The sequence below is a fragment of the Hyperoodon ampullatus genome, assembly GCF_949752795.1.
Source record: "Hyperoodon ampullatus genome assembly, chromosome: 18".
Lineage (NCBI taxonomy): Eukaryota > Metazoa > Chordata > Mammalia > Artiodactyla > Ziphiidae > Hyperoodon > Hyperoodon ampullatus.
Window position 1 is genome coordinate 46,664,053 of NC_136931.1, and position 19,176 is coordinate 46,683,228.

At 56.9% G+C, this 19,176-nt stretch overlaps 1 protein-coding gene across 1 annotated transcript; it reads left to right on the plus strand.

Annotated features, from left to right (window-relative positions):
* The first annotated feature begins 2,386 nt into the window (after positions 1–2,386).
* SCN1B (sodium voltage-gated channel beta subunit 1) lies at positions 2,387–12,108 on the plus strand. The gene is made up of 6 exons (XM_079724305.1): positions 2,387–2,486; positions 4,133–4,299; positions 4,962–5,202; positions 10,593–10,734; positions 11,313–11,384; positions 11,472–12,108. Exons 1-5 carry the CDS (start codon positions 2,447–2,449, stop codon positions 11,377–11,379), a joined length of 657 nt encoding a protein of 218 aa, XP_079580431.1. The 5' UTR covers positions 2,387–2,446; the 3' UTR covers positions 11,380–11,384; positions 11,472–12,108.
* Positions 12,109–19,176: the final 7,068 nt, after the last annotated feature.

Below are 19,176 nucleotides of genomic sequence, written 5' to 3' on the forward strand. Positions count from 1 at the left end.
CGCCATCTGGACCCCATCTTACCGTTGTGGAAATGGGCCTAGAGGCAAGGTCTCGGTCCAGGTAGAACCTAGGTTTGTCTCACTCAAACCCTGTTCTGGTTCCAGAGTGAGTGAGGAGGGGTAAAGAGAGACCTTTGACAAGTCACAGTCAGGCTGTAAGAATCTTAATTGATGGCTTGGGGCAGAGGACTGGAGGAGGGGCTGGATTGGGCAGGATGGACCACAGGTGACAAAGGGCAGAGCCAGCCTCCTCTAACCTCTAGCTATGTGATCATGGCAAGTTACCCATCCTGAGCCTCAGTTTCCCACACCTGTAAAATGGGCATAATGGTAAAACCCATCTTGTAGGAAGAATTAAATGAGTTAATATTAGTAAAGTGCTTAGAACAGCACCAAGCCCATAGTAGGTGCTCAGCCAACGTCAGTTTGTAGGGCTGTCACTAGGTGCCCCTGCCTGGTGCCTACGACCTGTCCTCACTGTGCTTCTGCCTGCCACCCCCGATCAGAGGGGAGGGATCAGAAGAGCAAGAGAGTTATTTTTTGCAGGGGAATTTCACAGCCTAGGAGGTGCTGGCACAAAGGCCCAGATCACAAAGGTATCTGGTGTCCCTGGCTTGGTGTCCCTGGCTTCCTCTCCCTCTGCCCCGGGCCAGCCCCACCCTTGGTTCCTCTCGCCTGGCAAGGCTGCAGTGGGGAGATTCTGGAACTTCACCCCACCCAGAACTGGAGGTTAGGACCTGAGGAGCAACCCTCAGCCAAAAGTCTCCCACCCTGGTCTTGACGGAGCCTCCCCCCTCATCCTCTCCATTTAGCAGACAAGCCCCCTGCCATTGCCTGGCAGGATTCCAGATCCACCTGAAACCAGCTGCATGACCCTAGGCAAGGGAGTGGCTCTCTCTCAGCCTCAGTTTCCCTGTCTGTAAAATGCGGATTAATAATAGAAGTGCAATAAATGTTTGGGGAGGTAGAAGTGAATCCAGCATACCAGAAGGGCTCTGTGCTTGGCGGTTATTTATTCATTTGATGAATATTTATTGAGCACTTACAATGTGACAGGCACAGTGGAAGGTGCTGGAGACACAGTGGTGCACAGGACAGTGTCCTCACCCTGGGGGAGCTTGTTTTCCAGGGTTGGAGGGACAAGCAGTGAATGGAGAAAAACTATATAAAGAAGAGTATAATGTCAGGTAGTGACAGCTGCTGTAGGAAAAAAAAAAAAAAAAAAAACTAGTAAAGGAGGTCAAGTAAGGGACTGCGGAGGCATTTTGTCCTGAGTGGACAGAGGACCTGATGAAGGTGACATTAGAGCCGAGAGCTGCCGGAGGAGAGGAAGTGAGCCCCTTGGTCACCTAAGGGAAGAGTGGCCCAAGCAGAGGTGAGCAAGGGTGAAGGCTCTGAGGTGGGAATGAGCTTGGTGTATTGGGAACAGCAGGGGCCTGGACAGCAGCGGGGAGTGGCTGGGAGAGGGGAGTAGAAGATGACGTCAGAGAGAAAGAGGGTCGCGGGGTCTTGAAGGGCCTTCCTCGTGAAACATGGCACCTTAAATCCCCAGAGCCGACTTTCTGGTTTGGATCCAGGGTGCCCATCCTGCTTGAGAGGGCTCTGGAGTATTATGGGTAGCCCTAGACTGACACCCCCCATGCCCACTTGGGTGCCCACACAGTGACCTCCAGGTCGGAGTGCCAGGGGTCTGAGGGGGAGGTCACCTGGAGGTCCCAGCCAAGTTCCCCTCGAGATCCCATGGGGATGACCTCCATAATTTGAAGTCCGAAGCTCTGCCCTCAACCGATCTCCAAACCCTCTTGTAACTCTGAGGGTGACCTCTCCCAGACTCCAACACTGGGGCTCCCCGGAGTCTGGAGGGGTCGGACAACCAGACCACGCGCCCCACGCCCGAAGCCGCGGTCCCTGCGCCACCGGGAGAGGCCGGTGCAGCGGGCGACTCCCGGGCCGCTGCGGCAAAGGCTGGGCAGCCGCGCCCTCCCCCCGCGGTGATTCATCCCGCCCCCTCCCTCTCCCTCTCCCTCCTCCCTTTCCCTTCTCCCTCTCTCTCTCCCTCCTCCCTCCCGGGGCCACCGCCGCCGCCGCTGCAGTGCGCAGGAGACCGCGGCCCGCGCCCAGGCGCGCCGGAGCTGGAGCGGGGCCGGGGTCCGCGCACCTGGCGAATGTGTTCGGCTGCGCGCGCCAGCGCAACAGCCCGAGCAGCGGCCGCCGCCCGCGCGGCGGCGGGGATGCCCGGACACCGGGCTCCGGGGCTGGGCCCCCGGCGGTAACCGGAGCGGGGGGGCCGAGCCCCCCCTCCTCCCCCCCTCGCCGGTCCCAGAGCCGCAGCTGCTGCGCCCGCGCGCTCCCGGGGACATTCTGACCGCCGCCGGGTCCCGCCACCTCTCGCCCCGCTGTTAATACCGGCGGCCCGGGAGGGGGGCGCAGCGTGCGCAGCGCAGCCATGGGGACGCTGCTGGCCTTCGTGGTCGGCGCGGCACTGGGTGAGTGCGCTGGGGGCGCGCGCGGCGGGGGGCACAGCTGGAGCACTGGCCGGGCGGCGGGATTCGCGCGCTGGACTCCTGGCCGCGGGCGGGGGCCGCCCTCACCCCATCCCCCGGCCCGGCTAAGTCCTCTTCAGAAGTTGTGCGCGCGGGCAGCGGGGTTCCGGAGGGCGCGGAGGTGCGGGTGGGCGCGAGCGGGCGGGGGCCCGGCTGGCACAGGTTGGTGGCTGCGGGCGCCCAGCCGGGGGCGAGGAAACGCGGAGTCAGCTGCTCCCGGAGCCCCGCAGGCTGCAATGTGACACCCACAGCCGCGGGAGGTGGGGGTTGGGGCGGGGGTGGAGGCGGCGCCCGGAGATTGGGACGGAGAGAAGGAGAGACTGGGAGAGATGGAGACGGAAGGAAGGGGCGAGAGACACAGAAGAACCCCTGAGCGCTCCGCTGGGAGACTGGAGAGATGGAAGTAAGGGGGGAGCCAAGAGAGAGGGATGCAGAGTGCGCCTGAGAGAGATTGAGGAGAGAGTTAAGAATCTGAGAGGTGGAGCGAGGAAAAACTTGAGCGAGGCAGAAAGAGATGGAGACACAGGTAGACACAGGAAGAGATGGAGTTTAAAAAGGACAGGGAGAGGTGGAGTGAGAGAGCGAGAGGCCGGGAGAGCGTGTCTGAGCCTGGGAAAAGGACACAAAGTGGTGGGACCTTTAGAGAGACCCCTAAGAGAGAGAAAGAGGGGGAGACAAAGACAGAGGCGTTCAGGGAGATGGAAAGAGACAGCAGAGGAGGAGGGCAGGAAACCCCAAGATTAACAGCGGAAAGAATCAGGGACAAAGGAAAAGCCCCGGGGCTGGAGAGACATAGCATTAGCTAGTGAGCAGGAAGGAGGTGGCAGGTAAGAATGTGGAGGAGGGACTCAAACGGACTGGAATCCGGTGAGGGTGCAAAGGCCCTGGGGCAGGAAAGCGCTCTGAGGGTTTTGAGAAGCTAATAGGAGGTGGGATTGGCTTCAGGAAGTGAGGAGCCTGAGAGCAGAGGGGGCTGAGGCAGAAGTTGGGGGGGCGGTGGACGACAGGAACTTATGGGACTGGGGAGCGGGGCTGGAGTGTGGGTTTGCCTTGGTTCCCGTGCCCACCTCCTTCTCAGGCCTTGCCTTCTCCCAACCCATTTCTCTGGGGCTGGCTGGTCTTACAGAGCAATAATGGTAGAACTGACACTGCCACCTTGAACTTCTAACACAGCTGGAAATCTGGTCCCACCACCTACACGCTGCAGTATTTTGGGCAAGTGGCCTTCTGAAGAAGGGGTACTTGGGTAGCAAAGACTCTGAGCTGCTACTGGCCACAGTAACAGCCCTGTTGATTGGCGGTGTCCTGTGTGGCAGGCCCCTTGCGACCTTACCTACCCTAAAGAACCTGCCCAGCAACCTCCAGAAGCAAAGACGATCGATTCCCTCACCATTCACAAAGGGAAACTGAAGATCAGAGATGAGGGACTTGCCAAGGGCACGTAGCAGGCGGCAGGGCCAGGCTCAGCATCTGGTTCTGGCCATTCCTGATCATTATTCCGAGGGGCCCGAGAACTAACAGCCAGCGAGCCTGGCGTTGCCAAGGGTGATGGGTGCCCCGGCTCAACCTGAGCCTGCTTGTCCCCGCAGTGTCCTCAGCCTGGGGAGGCTGTGTGGAGGTGGACTCAGAGACCGAGGCAGTGTATGGGATGACCTTCAAAATTCTGTGCATCTCCTGCAAGCGCCGCAGCGAGACCACTGCTGAGACCTTCACTGAGTGGACCTTCCGCCAGAAGGGCACAGAGGAGTTTGTCAAGGTGTGTGGGAGCCTGGCAGGGTTGTGGAGGGTGGGCGTCTGTGTGGGAGTTGGTGGGGGCAGGATTCCGGTAGGGGTTGGTTGGTTGTTTGCAACAATGTGCTATTACTGATGACCTGGATCCAAATTCCAGCTCCACCATGACCGACTGGTGACCTTGGGCAAGTCATTGAGCCTCTCTGAACCTCCGTTTCTGCCTCCGTAAAGATGGGGGGCAGGTGGTCTCCAGCTCTGAGGTTTACATGAGGATTGATTGAGTTCCTGCACCTGGCACATGGCACAAAATCAATGTCATTGCCATTATTTAGTACGAGCAAAAATGTCTCAGATGGTCATTATAGAAGGAAACCGAACTTTTTTGACCTCCTTTTTACTATGTGTATTTTGAATTACATATGAGGGGGCGCCATGAACTTTGAGGACCTGCTGGAGAATTGGGGTCTACAGCAGCCAGCATCAGGCTGCCTCTCTCCCCGCCTGGGGAGCATATCTGGGGGCCGGAGAAGAATGGTAGAGAATGAAGGCCAGGAATGCCGCGTGGGGGCTCGGGAGGATAACTGAGGAACGCATGTGTCAGCATGTGTGTGTGTCAGGGCTCGAGACAGAATAGAGGTCTTGGTGGGGGACGTGGCCCAGCGGTGACCCCGCCCCCACTGCCCCCAGATCCTGCGCTATGAGAACGAGGTGCTGCAGCTGGAGGAGGATGAGCGCTTTGAGGGCCGCGTGGTGTGGAATGGCAGCCGGGGCACCAAGGACCTGCAGGACCTGTCCATCTTCATCACCAACGTCACCTACAACCACTCGGGCGACTACGAGTGCCACGTGTATCGCCTGCTCTTCTTCGACAACTACGAGCACAACACCAGCGTCGTCAAAAAGATCCACCTTGAGGTGGTGAACAAAGGTGAGTGAGGCCCATGGGCAGCCAGATGGAGGGACAGATGGCGAGTAGGGGACGGGTTGGCTCCGCGCCTGGGCAGCGGGGGCGGGGAGCAGCACCTCCTTCCTGGAGTCCAGCTCCGGCCTCCATTTCCCTTCAGCCACGGGGAGGTCACAGCGGGCCTGTCCCGTGGAAGTGCTGGGTGCATAACTCAGCTCTGCCACCTGCGCTGTGTGACCTCCAGGCGGGTGCCTCCCTGTCTCTGAGCCGAAGGATCGTCCTGTAGCAAACAGGATGATAATAGTATCTGCCTCTCCTGGTGTTGTTGGAACTATTCTTATGTCACAGGGAGGTGGTGGGGATTGAGCGAGATGCTGGGTGTCAGTTGCTGGCGTGTCTGTCACAGCAGGGCCTCAGCACACGGGGGCAATGGTGATGGTGCATCTGATTGTCAAGTAGCCTCAGCCCTGCCTCCCTCTGTCACATGGGGCAGGAGATAGGAGAGTGTCTCCTAGAGCAGTGCTCCTCGTATTTTACTGTGTGCACGAACCACTTGGCAGTCTTGCTGATGTGTCAATCCTGACTTAGCAGATCTGGGTTGGGCCCAGGATTTCATCTCCAATAAGCTCTCAGGCGAGGCCAAGGCTGCAGGTCTGGGCCCACACCGAGCAGCAAAGATCTAAGGTGTCGTTGAACCATCTCATCATTTTGGCGTCAGCTGCCTTGAACCCTTTTCCTGAACTATCTTCTGACTGGGTGTAAATTGGAATTTTCCAGGGCCCTATGGCCCATTGGCTTAGAGAGTCAGGGAGGTATCCCAGACCTTGGGCCACCAAAGAGCAGGGCAAGTGAGTCCCGAGGGGCCTGCAGTGCACACACATCATCACGGGCAATGTGCATTGGCCCACCCTTCCCTGAGAGGGGTGCTGGCTTTAGCGCCTTACATGGAGTCCATCATTGAATCCTCCCACCCACACTGTGGGGTAGAGGCTCTTCCTATCCCCATTTTACAGATGGGGAAATCGAGGCTCAGGGAAGTAAGATTACATAGCCAAGGTCGCAGAGCTGGGACCTGGATTTGAACCCAGCCAAGCCCGTGTGACTGTTGTTTCTGTTCTTGGCATGATTCACTATACTCTGTCAGCCAGAGCCTGTGGGTTTCTTTTGATAATTAGCATTTTTAAGTGTATTATCAAAGTGATCCAGCAGAATTCAATTCAGGAGACAAGTCTGAGTGACTCTTTGGCATAGGTCACTATGCTGAGTGGGCAGTCGCCCATGGATGTAGATGATGGAGCCCTGCCCGTGTGAGTTGGGGGGACAGCTGTAACAGAGACACCCCAAATACTGTGGCTTAACAAAATCTCTGTCAGTCCTGTCTCTCAAATCTGTGTTGAGGTGAAGGGTCAGGTGGTGGGAAGGCTCCACAATGCCTGTCAGGCACCCAAGTTCTTTCCACCTTGTGGCTCAGCCCTTGCTCACAATGCCGTCCTCACCTGCATGGTGGAGGCTGGGCTCACACACACCCGTGACCTAGTAGAGTCTCTGCTTTTTAATGTTATCTACCACATTATAATGCCTCCCAGAGCCTGTGTTCTTTTTTTTTTTTTAATATTTATTTATTTATTTGGCTGGGTCTTAGTTGTGACACGTGGGATCTTCGTTGCTGTGTGCAGGATCTTCGTTGTGGCATGTGGGTTCTTTTTTTTTAGTTGCGGCATGCGGGCTCTTAGTTGTGGCATGAGGGATCTAGTTCCCTGACCAGGGATGGAACCCGGGCCCCCTGCATTGGGAGCACAGAGTCTTAACCACTGGACCACCAGGGAAGTCCCCCAGAGTCTGTGTTCTTATATTTACATTTACGTAATGTAGAACTCTTCCTGTTATCTTCCCAGAGCCTGTATTTTCTGCATCCTCCACCATACCCCAGTATTGTTTATCCACCACATTATGGTACTGCTTTTTTAACATTACTCACTGTAGTGTAGTATTTTATATTATACTATATGCTATACTGTTTCACAATACCAAACGTATAACTTTTTATCATAATCTATCATACCAGAGTATTTTTAATGTTATCAACCATATTATCACATTTTTATCATTAGCCACCATGCTATAGTATTCTAAAATATTATCAATCATATTGTAGTATTTAAAATTTTTACTTGGTATATATTCATCATCACCAATCATACTGTAGTATTTTTTTAAAGAAAATTTTATTTTATATATCACTAGCCATGAATTTGTCATTAGTTATTACGGCCGCCAAAAAATATGGAACACTTCATGAATTTGCGTGTCATCCTTGCACAGGGGCCATGCTAATCTTCTCTGTGTCATTCCAGTTTTAGTACATGTGCTGCCAAAGTGACAACATACTGTAGCATGGATATATTTTTTTAAGTTTATTTTATTTTATATATATATATATATATTTATTTATTTATTTTTGGCTGCGTTGGGTCTTCAGTGCTGTGCATGGGCTTCCTCTAGTTGTGGCGGGCAGGGGCTACTCTTCGTTGTGGTGCGTGGGCTTCTCATTGCGGTGGCTTCTCTTGCTGCAGAGCAGGGGCTCTAGGCGCGCAGGTTTCAGTAGTTGTGGCACGTGGGCTCAGTAGTTGTGGCTCGCAGGCTCTAGAGCGCAGGCTCAGTAGTTGTGGCGCATGGGCTTAGCTGCTCCGCAGCATGCGGGATCTTCTTGGACCAGGGCTCGAACCCGTGTCCCCTGCATTGGCAGGCGGATTCTTAACCACTGCGCCACCAGGAAAGTCCCAGCATTGCTATTTTTAACATTACATATCACTCTACAGTATTTTTTTCATTCCCCATGATATTATTGTATTGTTAGCATCACTGGCCGTGCTGTATTCTTTTTTATTGTAATCCACTGTCTTACTGCAGTTTCAACATTGCCCATCAGCCTGTATTGCCTCCTGGTAATGATCCCTCAGCAATGAACTGAGTCATTTCCAAATGAGGGGCAGTGGGCGCTGGTGGTGAGACCTTCACTGCCCTGGCAGGGGTGCAGAAGATGGTAGGAAGCACCTGGGGGTCCCCGACCAGGGATGGGGCTGGCAGCTGGGGACAAGCTGGCTAATTCTATTTGGACACACCCAGTATGACGGGAGCAGGTGTTGAAGTGAAGCAGTCGCTGAGGCTGGCGAGACATCTGGCCTGCAAAGGTGCAGGCTGGGCTTCAGATCTGGGGGCTGCCTGTGTGGGCAGGCAGGTGAAGCTCTCAGAAGATTTGGGGCTTTTGAAGAAATCAGAGGTCTCCCTAGAGAAGGTGCCTCTGCCCCTCAGTGTGACCCCTCTGCCTCAGTTTCTCATCTGTAAAGTGGAGGAGTCCCACCTCCTGAGATGTCTGTGTGGGTCTATGGAGACTGCACTGGACATATCCCAGACATTTCCAAGTTTCTCTTTGGCTGGGGAAGCTTTCCAGAGCAGATAAGAGCTTGGACCCTACAGTCGGTTACACTTAGGGTTGAATCCTGGCTCTGAGTGCAGTCCTGGCTGTGCATCCTTGCCCAGCACTTTGCCCTCTCTGGGCCTCAGTGACCTTGTCCTGCAAATGGGCTACAGAGCCATACCTGTCACTGTCCTAATCTGATTGGGAGAGCCAGAGATACCAGATTACCTAAATCCGTTTGGGCATTGAGTTCCAGGAGCAGGGGTGAGAATTCCGATGATTGAGCTTTATCCAACGTATATTCAACTCGTTGTGCTTCCGGAGGTCAGCTGACGTGGGAAGCCTGGACTGTCTCTATCCTTGGGGTTGTTTCAAAGAGTCAGAGAGATGCTCAGATAAAGAATTTAGCACAGAGCCTGGCTGAGAGCGTGCATTCACTGCATGGGACACATTCATGGTATATTTGGAGTGAAAGAACGAACAAACAGTTGAGGTGTGGAACCCTGTCCCCAGCTCCTCCTGCAGGGAAGCAGGGGAGAAGCATCCAGCCCTGCACCCCCCTTCCCTGTGGTCCAGAAAACATTGGTGCCATCTGCACCGGGTGTAGCAGCAGAAAGTGCCCACTCCCAGGGGAGGAAGACCACATGGGAACAGCGGGGAAAATGAGATCCTGACCATCCAGAAGGAGGGGGCCAGGGATGAGGAGTGGACACTTGCGAAATCCGGCCGAGGACGCCACAGTGGCCTTCCGCTCTGGTCCCCTGGCTGAACGCGCTCCCTTTACAGTTTAAATTTAGGCTCAACGAAAGGAAGCTGGTGTTGGCAAGAGCCAGGGCTGCAGAAACGATAGAGCGTTTCCAGAAAATGTCAGCGAATAGCCAACACTTACGCGGTGCTGACCGTGGGCACATCCACGCATGTTACAGATGTTAACTCATTTTCTTTTCCCAGCAACCCTGTGAGAAGGCATGAGTATTATCATCCTTATTTTACAGAAGGAGAATAGAGGCCCAGAGAGGTGTAGTCATTTGCCTGAGGTCACACAGCTAGTAAGAGGCAGAGATAAGATTTGAACCCTGACAGTCTGGTCTCAGAGCCCCTGCTCTTAACTACTGTGCTGTACTGCCCCAATAATAACAGTAATAATATTAATAATAGTAAACATGTATCAAATGCTATGTATATGTCAAGTACTATTCTAAGGATTTTTAGAGCTTAATTCTCACAACACTCCCATGAAAGAGATATGTGATTATCAACTTTTTTAAAATCATTTTTTGTTGTTGTTATTTTTATTTGGGGATTTTATTTTATTTTTTTATTTTTGGCTGCGTGGGGTCTTCGTTGCTGCACTCAGGCTTTCTCTAGTTGCAGCGAGTGGGGGCTACTCTTCGTTGCGGTGCTTGGGCTTCTCATTGCAGTGGCTTCTCACATTGTGGAGCACAGGCTCTAGGTGCGTGGGCTTCAGTATTTGTAGCTCGTGGGCTCTGGATTGCAGACTCAGTAGTTGTGGCACGTGGGCTTAGTTGCTCCGCGTCATGTGGGATCTTCCTGCACCAGGGATCGAACCCGTGTCCCCTGTATTGGCAGGTGGATTCTTAACGACTGCACCACCAGGGAAGCCCTCCACTTTTTATAGATGGGGAAACTGAGACCCAGAGAGGTTGAGTCACTTGCCCAAGGTCACACAGCTGGCAAGTGGTAGAGCCAGGATTTGAACCCGAGTCTTCTCCGTGTAGAGCTACAGCTCTTGGGCACCTACAACCACCTGAATGACACAGAGGACCCTCGAGTCACACAGGGAGGCAGGTTGAGGGTGATCCCGAAGCCCGTCCAAGGCTGGTTATTGAGAATCACAGTAACAACGATGACTCTAGGGAAGCAGCCTGGCCTTATTTGCAGACCAGGACCAGGGAGGTCAAGCCACTTGCCCAAGCTTGCACAGCAAGCTCAAGGCACACTCAGGCTGCCACCTGACCCTGCCTGGCCCCTGCAGCCAACAGAGACATGGCGTCCATCGTGTCTGAGATCATGATGTACTTGCTCATCGTGGTGTTGACCATATGGTTCGTGGCAGAGATGGTTTACTGCTACAAGAAGATCGCCGCTGCCACGGAGGCTGCTGCACAAGAGAACGCGTGAGTGGGGTCGCTGAGGAGGGGGAGAGGCAGCCCAGGACAGCCAGTGCCTCCCAGAGGGGAGCGTGAGCTGAGTGGGGAGGTGGGCAGGGGAGCAGCCCAGGATGCCATCTGCCAGTCCTCCCCAGAGGGGACCATTTGGTGTCAGAGATGGGATGAGGTCCCAGCCCCTCCCCCCTCAGACTCTCAGCCCCCACTTCTGTTAGGACCCAGGGTTCGGGCCCAGCATCCTCTGCCCCAAAGATACAGGACTCCAGGCCCTAGCCCTTTTCCCCCCCAGGACCCAGGGATCTGAACCCCCCAGTCCCTGCTCCCTCAGACTCAGACTCCAGGCCCTCAACCCCTTTCCCCGCTAGAACCCAGGAGTCTAACCCCCCAGATACCTCCTCCCTCACATTCAGGACTCCAAGCCGCAGCCTGGGCTTCTTTTGGATCCCTGGGATCCAGCCAGCCAGCCCCCTCTTCTCTCTGACTGGAGCCCTGTGCACCTGGGACAGAGCCCTCAACCCTCCTTGGCCTCTGGGGGGTGGGCCAGACCGACGGTGGGGTTGCTGTACCCCTCACCTTTGCCCCCACAGCTCGGAATACCTGGCCATCACCTCAGAAAGCAAAGAGAACTGTACGGGCGTCCAGGTGGCCGAATAGCCCCGGTAAGGTGGCTGGGCAGGCAGGGGCTGGAGGGCCTGGGAGGTGTCAGCCATTAGGTGCCTGATGCCCTGTCTCTCCCTCACCTTTAGGCCCTGGGCTCCGCCTCAAGGAAGAGCCAGCCCTAACGGGGAACATCCGGGTACAGCCTGCCCCCAGTGGGGGTTGGCCATTCCTGGGCCTCCACAAGCCTCAAAGTCCTGCCAACGGAGCCTCCAGGGTGGGAGGGGGCAGGGGGCTTGGCTCTCACCCCTAATCCAGCCTTCTTCCTCCTGCCCCATCACCCGCCCGCGCCGTGCATGATGGGTAAAGCAATACTGCCGCTGCCCCCATGCCTGCTTCTGCTGCCTGTTTGGGAGGGGGCGGTGAGGTGGGGGCAGCGGCTCCGCACCCCTCTTTCTTGCTGATTTGCACACATTGGCCGCTTTGGACACGCACTACTGGGGCCCAGCCCCTCCCTGCCCCCTCCCCGCCCGGTGAGGGTTATGATGGGCTGGAACAGCTTGGGACGGGGGGTTCTGGGACCCACTCCGACCCCCAGCGACACTTCCTCTCCTGCCTCCTCTGGCTGGACCTGGGGTCTCCTCTCCCTGTGATGCACTCTCGCCCCAGCACAACCCGCCGTCTCTCACCAGCCTTGGATTGTGGCCACTTCGAAAGGGGCCCATTCAGCCTCGACTCTCTTTACACAAGTAGTTTTGTTCATGAAATAAAGATTCTTGGACTTGCTTCATAGTCTCTCTCCTGAGCCCAGTCATCTTCTATACCCCCTCCAGATCCAGGAGCCTCAATTTTTCTGGGGACCCGCCCTCCAGGGCAGGCAGCAGGGCCTCTCCACACACATTCGGGGATAGGATGGTGGCAGTGTCTCAGGCTCAGCGCCTGCCTGAAGGCTCAGTGGGTGCAGCCACTTGATACTTGAGTAATGTGTTGGGGTCTGGGGAGTCATTAGCTCAGCGGGGACCAAGAGTTTCGAGGGAGCCAGCAGGAGCCAAGGAAGCAGACTGGTAGCCGGTGTCGGGGGTGGGTGATGAGGGAAGGAGAGAGAGGGCCATGGATGGAGAGAGACGAGGAGAGGCTAGGGGCTGGGCAGTGCCAAGGCTGCACCAGTGTGACCCCCTGTGGGAAGCTCTGAGTGCAGGGGGTGCGAGGGGCGAGCGGGTGGGTCCGACTGTACAGGGACGGCCCATCTGGGGTGAGCAGCTGTGGCCTGACTGTGTTTGAGGGCATGGCTGTCCACAGGCAGGTGTCTGCTGGTGATCCTTGTGTGTCTGGGTGTTTATTTGGCCCTGGGGTCTGACGTGGATGACTCTTGGCTGCTGGCCAAGAGTGTCTGATGCGGGACAGTGTGTATCTGCCTCTGGACACTTCCGGCCACTTGGCCTGGGCCTCAGCACTCAGTGCTGCCTTTTCCGGGCCAGGTCCCCATCCCCCACCCCCGTCTAGGACTTCCCAGCTCCAGAGGTCATTGCTGCTGGCGGCAGAGAGGCTGCCAAAGCAAACCAGCCCCCGTGACTTGTAGGAAAGCAGCGGGGGGAGGGAGGGAGGGCGGGCACGGGCGGGGGTGGGGTGGGGAGGGAGAGCAAGGGCGGGGGCAGGCGTCGGGACTGGGGCTGGGCTGGGGACACTGGAGGGGCAGAGGCTGGTGCAGGAGTTGGGGTGCGGGAGGGGCCTGGGGCACGGGCTGGGCTGAGGCCGGCCTGGAGCTGGGACCGCCTTGTTCAGGAGTTGGACAACAGGTGCAGGAAATGGCAGGGGCGGTGGTGGGCCTGGGGCTGGGCAGAGGGTGCTGGAAGGGGCAGGGGTGGACAGGGACGGGGTTCAGCCTGAGCTGGGTTAGGGCGGGGGCTGGGCCGGAGGCAGGCGAAGAGGCCGGGGCAGGGTGGGCTTGGGGCAGCTGGTGCCCTCCCTCTGGGTCCCTCCAATTCCTAGTTCCTTCCGTTGGTCCTTGTAAGCACCCCCAGCCTGCCCTGTCTCCCCAGACCCCCGGCCCTCACGCCAAGCCAGTCCCAGCTCCTCGTCCCCTCAGACCGGCACACCTGAGCCCCCTCCAGGCCGGAGGCAGGTTGCTGGGCCGGCCTGGTCCAGCCCCTGCAAACCCTGTCCCACCAGCCAGGTGGCCTCCAGCGCTGCCAATCCCTTTGCCCGGCCCCTCCCCGCCCCTTCCCCCGCCTCTCGCCCAGCCCCCTCCTCCTCAGGTGAGGCAGCCAGGCCTAGCAGGCCCCGCGCCACCGCCGCTGCCTCTGGGGCCGCCGCTGCTGAGGGGCCACCATGCTCCTGCCCAGGCCTGGAGACTGACCCTAAACCGGCACCATCTCTCAGCTCCGCCCCCACCTGCCGGACCCCAGGGTAAGGACCAGCGTCCTCAGTTCCGGTCCCCAGGACGTGGGCCCCTTCACCCAAACCCGCCCTAATGCTCAGCTCCCAGTAGAAGGGCTCCCAGCGACCCGGAGAGTGGGCTGTCAGGCTTCTCCCCAAGGAACTCAGAGTTCTAGCCCCCTGTTCTTCAGGCTCCAAGATCGTCCCCAGTCTCCTCCCTCAGACCCCGGAGTCCAGGCCCCTGTGCCCCTCCTCCGAAAGAGGGCTGGCCCCCAAACCTCTCTTTCCCCAGGACCCAGGAGTTGAGGCCCCAGCTCTCCTCCTTCAGACCCAGGAGTTCAGCGCCCTAGTCTCCTCCTCACCCAGGCCCAGGCATATGGGGTCCCCCAGGCCTACAAGTCCAGGCATCCCCCTGGCTGCTGGTCACACACTGACCCCATCCTTGAACCCAGCCTAGTCTGTGTCCGTGATCACGGCGTGCTCTGGCCGGGGCCCAGTCCCTCAGCCTCCCTGGATGGGCGCCTGGGACTGGGGGCACAGGGGCTGGCCTGGGCTCCCCCAGGCCCTGCCTCCCCCCGTTCATCTCCCCACAGGTCCCGCCCCGGCCCAGGAGGTCAGCCGGGGAATCATTAACTAGAGGCTGTGACATGGCGGAGAAGGAGGGTGAGTACCCCTTCCCCTGAGCCCCAACTTTGGCTCTGCCTGGCGCCCTTCCTTCTGTGCTTGCTTCCCAGCCCTCCACCCCCTTGGAGACCCCTCTCTCTGGCACCCCTCCTGGGGCCCATCCCCACCCGCTTCTGAAGCCTCCTCTACCTGATTAACTATTAACCAAATTTTCTGTGGGGCTGTGCCACCACCTGCCTCCCTGCCACCCCATATGACCTTCCTGGCTCCTTGCCTCAGTTTCCCCTCATCCCCCAGTGATCTCTCAGCTACCCCTGGACCTGTCCTCTACTTGGGGCCAAGGTGGGGAGACCAGCTATCACAGTTAAGGACACAGACTCTGGAGTCAAATACACAGGCTTGCATTCGAATTGGCTTCTGCCACTTTTTTTGCTGTGCCATCTTGTGAAAGTGTCGTCGTTTCTCTGGGCTTCATTCCCCACCCCGGGTCAAGCATAGATTCTACTTCTACCTGCCTACCTACCTACCTACCTACCTACATACCACCTACCTACCTACCTACGTGAGGTTGTTGGGAGCACGGAACACACACAAGGCACCAGCATGGGGCTCAGCGTGTAAGACAAATGCGGTGCACCAGAGCTGTCGTGGAAGGGGTCAGCCGACTTGGAGTCCTGGGACCCAAGACCCCCACCGATTCCAGACATTCCTCCCACCTCCTCACACTGTGGGCAAAACAGCAGAGGGAGGACTTTGGACTCGGTCCGGATGGATGGAAAGGGGAGAGACAACAGAGAAATTACTCCAGGGATGGTGGGGAGAAACCACATCCTCAGAGTGGCGGGCACTCGAGGGCTCATGGAAGCCCCTGGCAGGGGCTCCAGACACCCTGGCTCCTTCTTACCCTTGTCCACACTTGGGAGCCAGCTGGAAGGGCCCAGTTAGGGGTGGCCTTTCCTTTCCACGCTCCCCAGCTGGGGCTGACTCCCTCTCTTCTTCCTGGAACCAGGCTAGCTGGGTTTGGTCCCAGGCAGTATCACTTTCTAGCTGTGAGGCCCTGGGCAGGTGACTTACCCTCTCTGGGCCTCGTTTCTTCCTCTGTAAAATGGAGACAGTACTAGTGCCCACCTCAGAGGATGGTGTGAGGATTTACATGCCGTGATAGGCAGGAAGCCCTGGATGGGTTGGCTGAAATGATGGATGTAGAACACTGGCCTCTTTGGATCTCAGCACAGCTAGCAAATCAGAGCCCAAATCATTCAGCTGTGGCCCAGAGTAAATCCAGGCTCCCAGTGGCTCGGGAGAAGGCGCTGTGCCCTTGCTGAGCAGGTGGGCAGCAGAGCCCTGCACCTTTGGAACCATTCCTTCCTGGAGCCCACTGAAGGGATCTCACCAGGCCTGGGGCCTATGGGTGAATGAACCAGGGATGAAAAGCAGAGCATGTGCTGAAGGATGGCCAGAGACTGGCCTGGGGACAGAGAGAACTGAGGCACAGTGGGCTTCAGTGCATCCCCAGGCAGCTCAGGCCTGGCCTTGGAGGGGAGTCCTGCTGTCGTTTCAAACCTAGACACGAATGCTGAAAAGTTCTGGTGTTGTGGTTACTTGCTGGGTGACCCCGGGTAGGTGGCTGCACCTCTCTGGGCCTCCTTTCCTCATCTGTAAATTGGGGATGGTGATAATGACACCTTCCTCATTAACAATTGCAAGGGTTTTAGGAAACTGCAGGATGGGGTTAGGACAGGGCTAAGGTCAGTGTAGCTTCTGAGAACCATTGTGGCTGCAGTTGTGCTAATGTTTGTGTTACCATTCTGCTGGGTTTTTAAAAAATAAATAAATAAATTTATTTATTTATTTAGGGCTGCGTTGGGTCTTTGTTGCTGCGCGCGGGCTTTCTCTAGTTGCAGCAAGTGGGGGCTACTCTTTGTTGCGGTGCATGGGCTTCTCATTGAGGTGGCTTCTCTTGTTGCGGAGTGTGGTCTGTAAACGTGCGGGCTTCAGTAGTTGTGGCACACGGGCTCAGTAGTTGTGGCTCGTGGGCTCTTGAACTCAGGCTCAGTAGTTGTGGCGTACAGGCTTAGTTACTCCGCGGCATGTGGGATCTTCCCGGACCAGGGATGGAACCTGTGTCCCCTGCATTGGCAGGCGGATTCTTTTTTTTTTTTTTTGTGGTGTGTGGGCCTCTCACTGTTGTGGCCTCTCCCATTGCAGAGCACAGGCTCCAGATGCGCAGGCTCAGCGGCCATGGCTCACGGGCCCAGCCGCTCCGCGGCATGTGGGATTTTCCCGGACCGGGGCACGAACCCGTGTCCCCCGCATCAGCAGGCGGATTCTCAACCACTGCGCCACCAGGGAAGCCCGGGCAGGCGGATTCTTAACCACTGCACCACCAGGGAAGCCCCATTCTGCTGTTGAAGTACACCTAAGGCGAGGTTCTTGGTGCTCCCTGGAGACTTAGAATCAGAGGAGGTGATATCTGAGTTGACACTCAGGATAAGGAGGGAGTAGGTAGGTGTGCCAGGCAGAGGGAAGAGCAAGGCTAACAGCTGGGGTGACAATCTGCCGGGTGTGCAGTGGCACGTAGCTGATTTGGTATTTCTGTCGGTAAAGTTGGAGATGGAGCTGCGAGGGTGATTGAGATCCATTAGGACTCTTTTTGGTGAGAAGCTGGCCCATGACTGGGCAGTGCCGGGTCTCTCCACAAGATGGCGCTGGTGGGTATTCTTTGTTTTATAAGTACTGTCGTTTTGGTTGCTTTTTCGAACCACTTATCAGTTGTCTGATAAGGACCCATATGGCTGTGTGGGAATTTAGGAAAGCATGTTCAACCCCCAAATCTCTAATAGCCATGCTTACATCCTAGAGGGGCTGGCACCACGGGCCGAGGGCTTTAGACCCTGTCCTGGGGAGCACTGGGGAGTCATGGAGGGTAGGGACAGGTTGGATTTGGTGTTTAAGAAGGTCCCCTGGGGTTCCATGTGGAGGCTGGGCCAGAAGGAGAGACTGAGCCCAGGGGTTGGATGGGGTGGGAGCAGGGAAGGAGAGAGTGGGCGGGAGACACTCAGGAGGCCTGTAGCTGAGGTGGGAGGGAGGCGTCCTGCAGATGAGGGACAGTCCTGAGGATGAGGGCCTCTGAGATGGGACCTGGAGATTTGGGGAGACATTGAGGCCAGTATGGGACCTGGGAGGTGTGAAGGACCTTGGGGATTCAAGTGGGAAGCATCTAAGAGACTGCAGGACCCCCGATCTAGGACAAAGGAGAGTCCAGGGCTGGGGACAGAAAAGGGACACAGGCTGTGGAGGTGGGTAAGACAGACGGGAGTGGGGAGGCATGAGGGGGAGGAGGCCATGGCCGCCCTGGGGACCCCAGATTTCAGGGAGTGTGTGGAGGAGATGGAGAAGTAGGGGAAGAATCAGAATCAGGCACGGGCGGTGTCCCAGAAATCAGACGGGGAGAGACTTCCGTTCAGGAAGTTGGAGTTGTGTGCAATGAAAACAGACACGGAGCTGTAGATTGAACGGAGTTTTAGAGACAAGGAGCCAAAGATGTCACTTGGGAGGGTTTTGCAGCCAAATGGCGGGGACAGAAGCACTGTCCTGTGAGAAGACAAGGGCAGCCCAGCGCCCTTGGAGGAACAGAGAGCAGAGCCTCAGGGGGAAGCTCGGGGGTCCTGGCTTACCCAGCCCTTTCGCCCCTGAGGAATCACGCAAGGATGCTGCTGCCTCTCACACAGTGAGGACGCTTTCCTGCCTCAGCAAAGATAGGCGGTGAGAATGCCTCTCACGCCAGGGACTCAGAGTGAGGATGCTTCCTGTCCCACCAGAGGCACCTGTTTGGGGGTTGCCCGGAGTCCCCTGAACCAGAAGGCATGAAAGCAGGTTTTGCCTCTCACCTTAAGAGACACAGGGTGGCAATGCTTCCTGCCCCAGCAGACATGCCAAAGCCCCTGGGCTGGGCTCTGAGTGGCCCAAAGCTCTGTAGGCACATCTGAACACAAAGGAACCAGGACGAGCCTGACGGCTAGGGGAGCGGAGCCAAGACCTCCCACTGGAACCAGGAAGATGGTTGGGGGCGGAGGTGGGGACCTCTCTCCTCAGGGAGACAGGAAGGGGTCAGCCAGCTGGGGCTGGGCTGGCCTGGTTCACTGGGGCCTCTTTGGAGGGAGGAGAACCTTGATGGGAATGGCTGGGCTCTCAAATCCTTAAGACCCTCAGACAGTAGCCATCCCAGGAAGGTGCGGGACTGCTCCCTGCTCCATTCCGGGTGCTGGCCTGGCCCTGTGCCCATCAGCCGTACTGCCACGACACAGATGGCAAAGCTGGGAGGTCCTGCAGCCCTGGGAGGGCCTTGCAGATGCCAAGGGCAGTCGGGTGCATGCCAAGCCCAGGAAAAGCTTTCAGCTGCCTTTTCCCTTTGGTCCTCCTGATCTCTAGCAAAAGGGTTGGCTTTTCAGCCCCAGGGCCCCTGTTGCACTGGGAATAAAATCCCTCTTGTCCGGGGGCTGCCAGCCCTCCCCAGCTGGCCCCAGCCTTGGTCCCACTGCCTTCCCCAAGCTCATGCCATTCTGGCCACATCAGTGGCCTCTCTTGCCCTCTAACCCACCATGCTTATTCTTGCCTCAAGGACTTTGCCTATGCTGTTCCCTCTGCCCACTGTGCCCTTCCACGAGAGGTCTTTGCTTGGCTGGTCTCACCCCTCAGGTCTCCGCTCAAAAGTCACTTCTTGGGGAGGCCCTTCCTGAACATCCCACAGAACACTGCCACCCCCAACCCACATCATTTTCTTCATAGACTTCGTCACGATCTGGAAATTATCAAGTTCATTTACTTCTTTACTTGTTTTGGTTTTCCCCTCAC

Bases quoted from the DNA above. Each gene is read 5' to 3' on its own strand.
- SCN1B (XM_079724305.1), top strand. From the start codon at position 2,447: ATGGGGACGCTGCTGGCCTTCGTGGTCGGCGCGGCACTGG. The intron at 4,300-4,961 runs GTGTGTGGGAGC...CACTGCCCCCAG, and splicing joins GCACAGAGGAGTTTGTCAAG to ATCCTGCGCTATGAGAACGA. The intron at 5,203-10,592 runs GTGAGTGAGGCC...TGGCCCCTGCAG, and splicing joins CCTTGAGGTGGTGAACAAAG to CCAACAGAGACATGGCGTCC.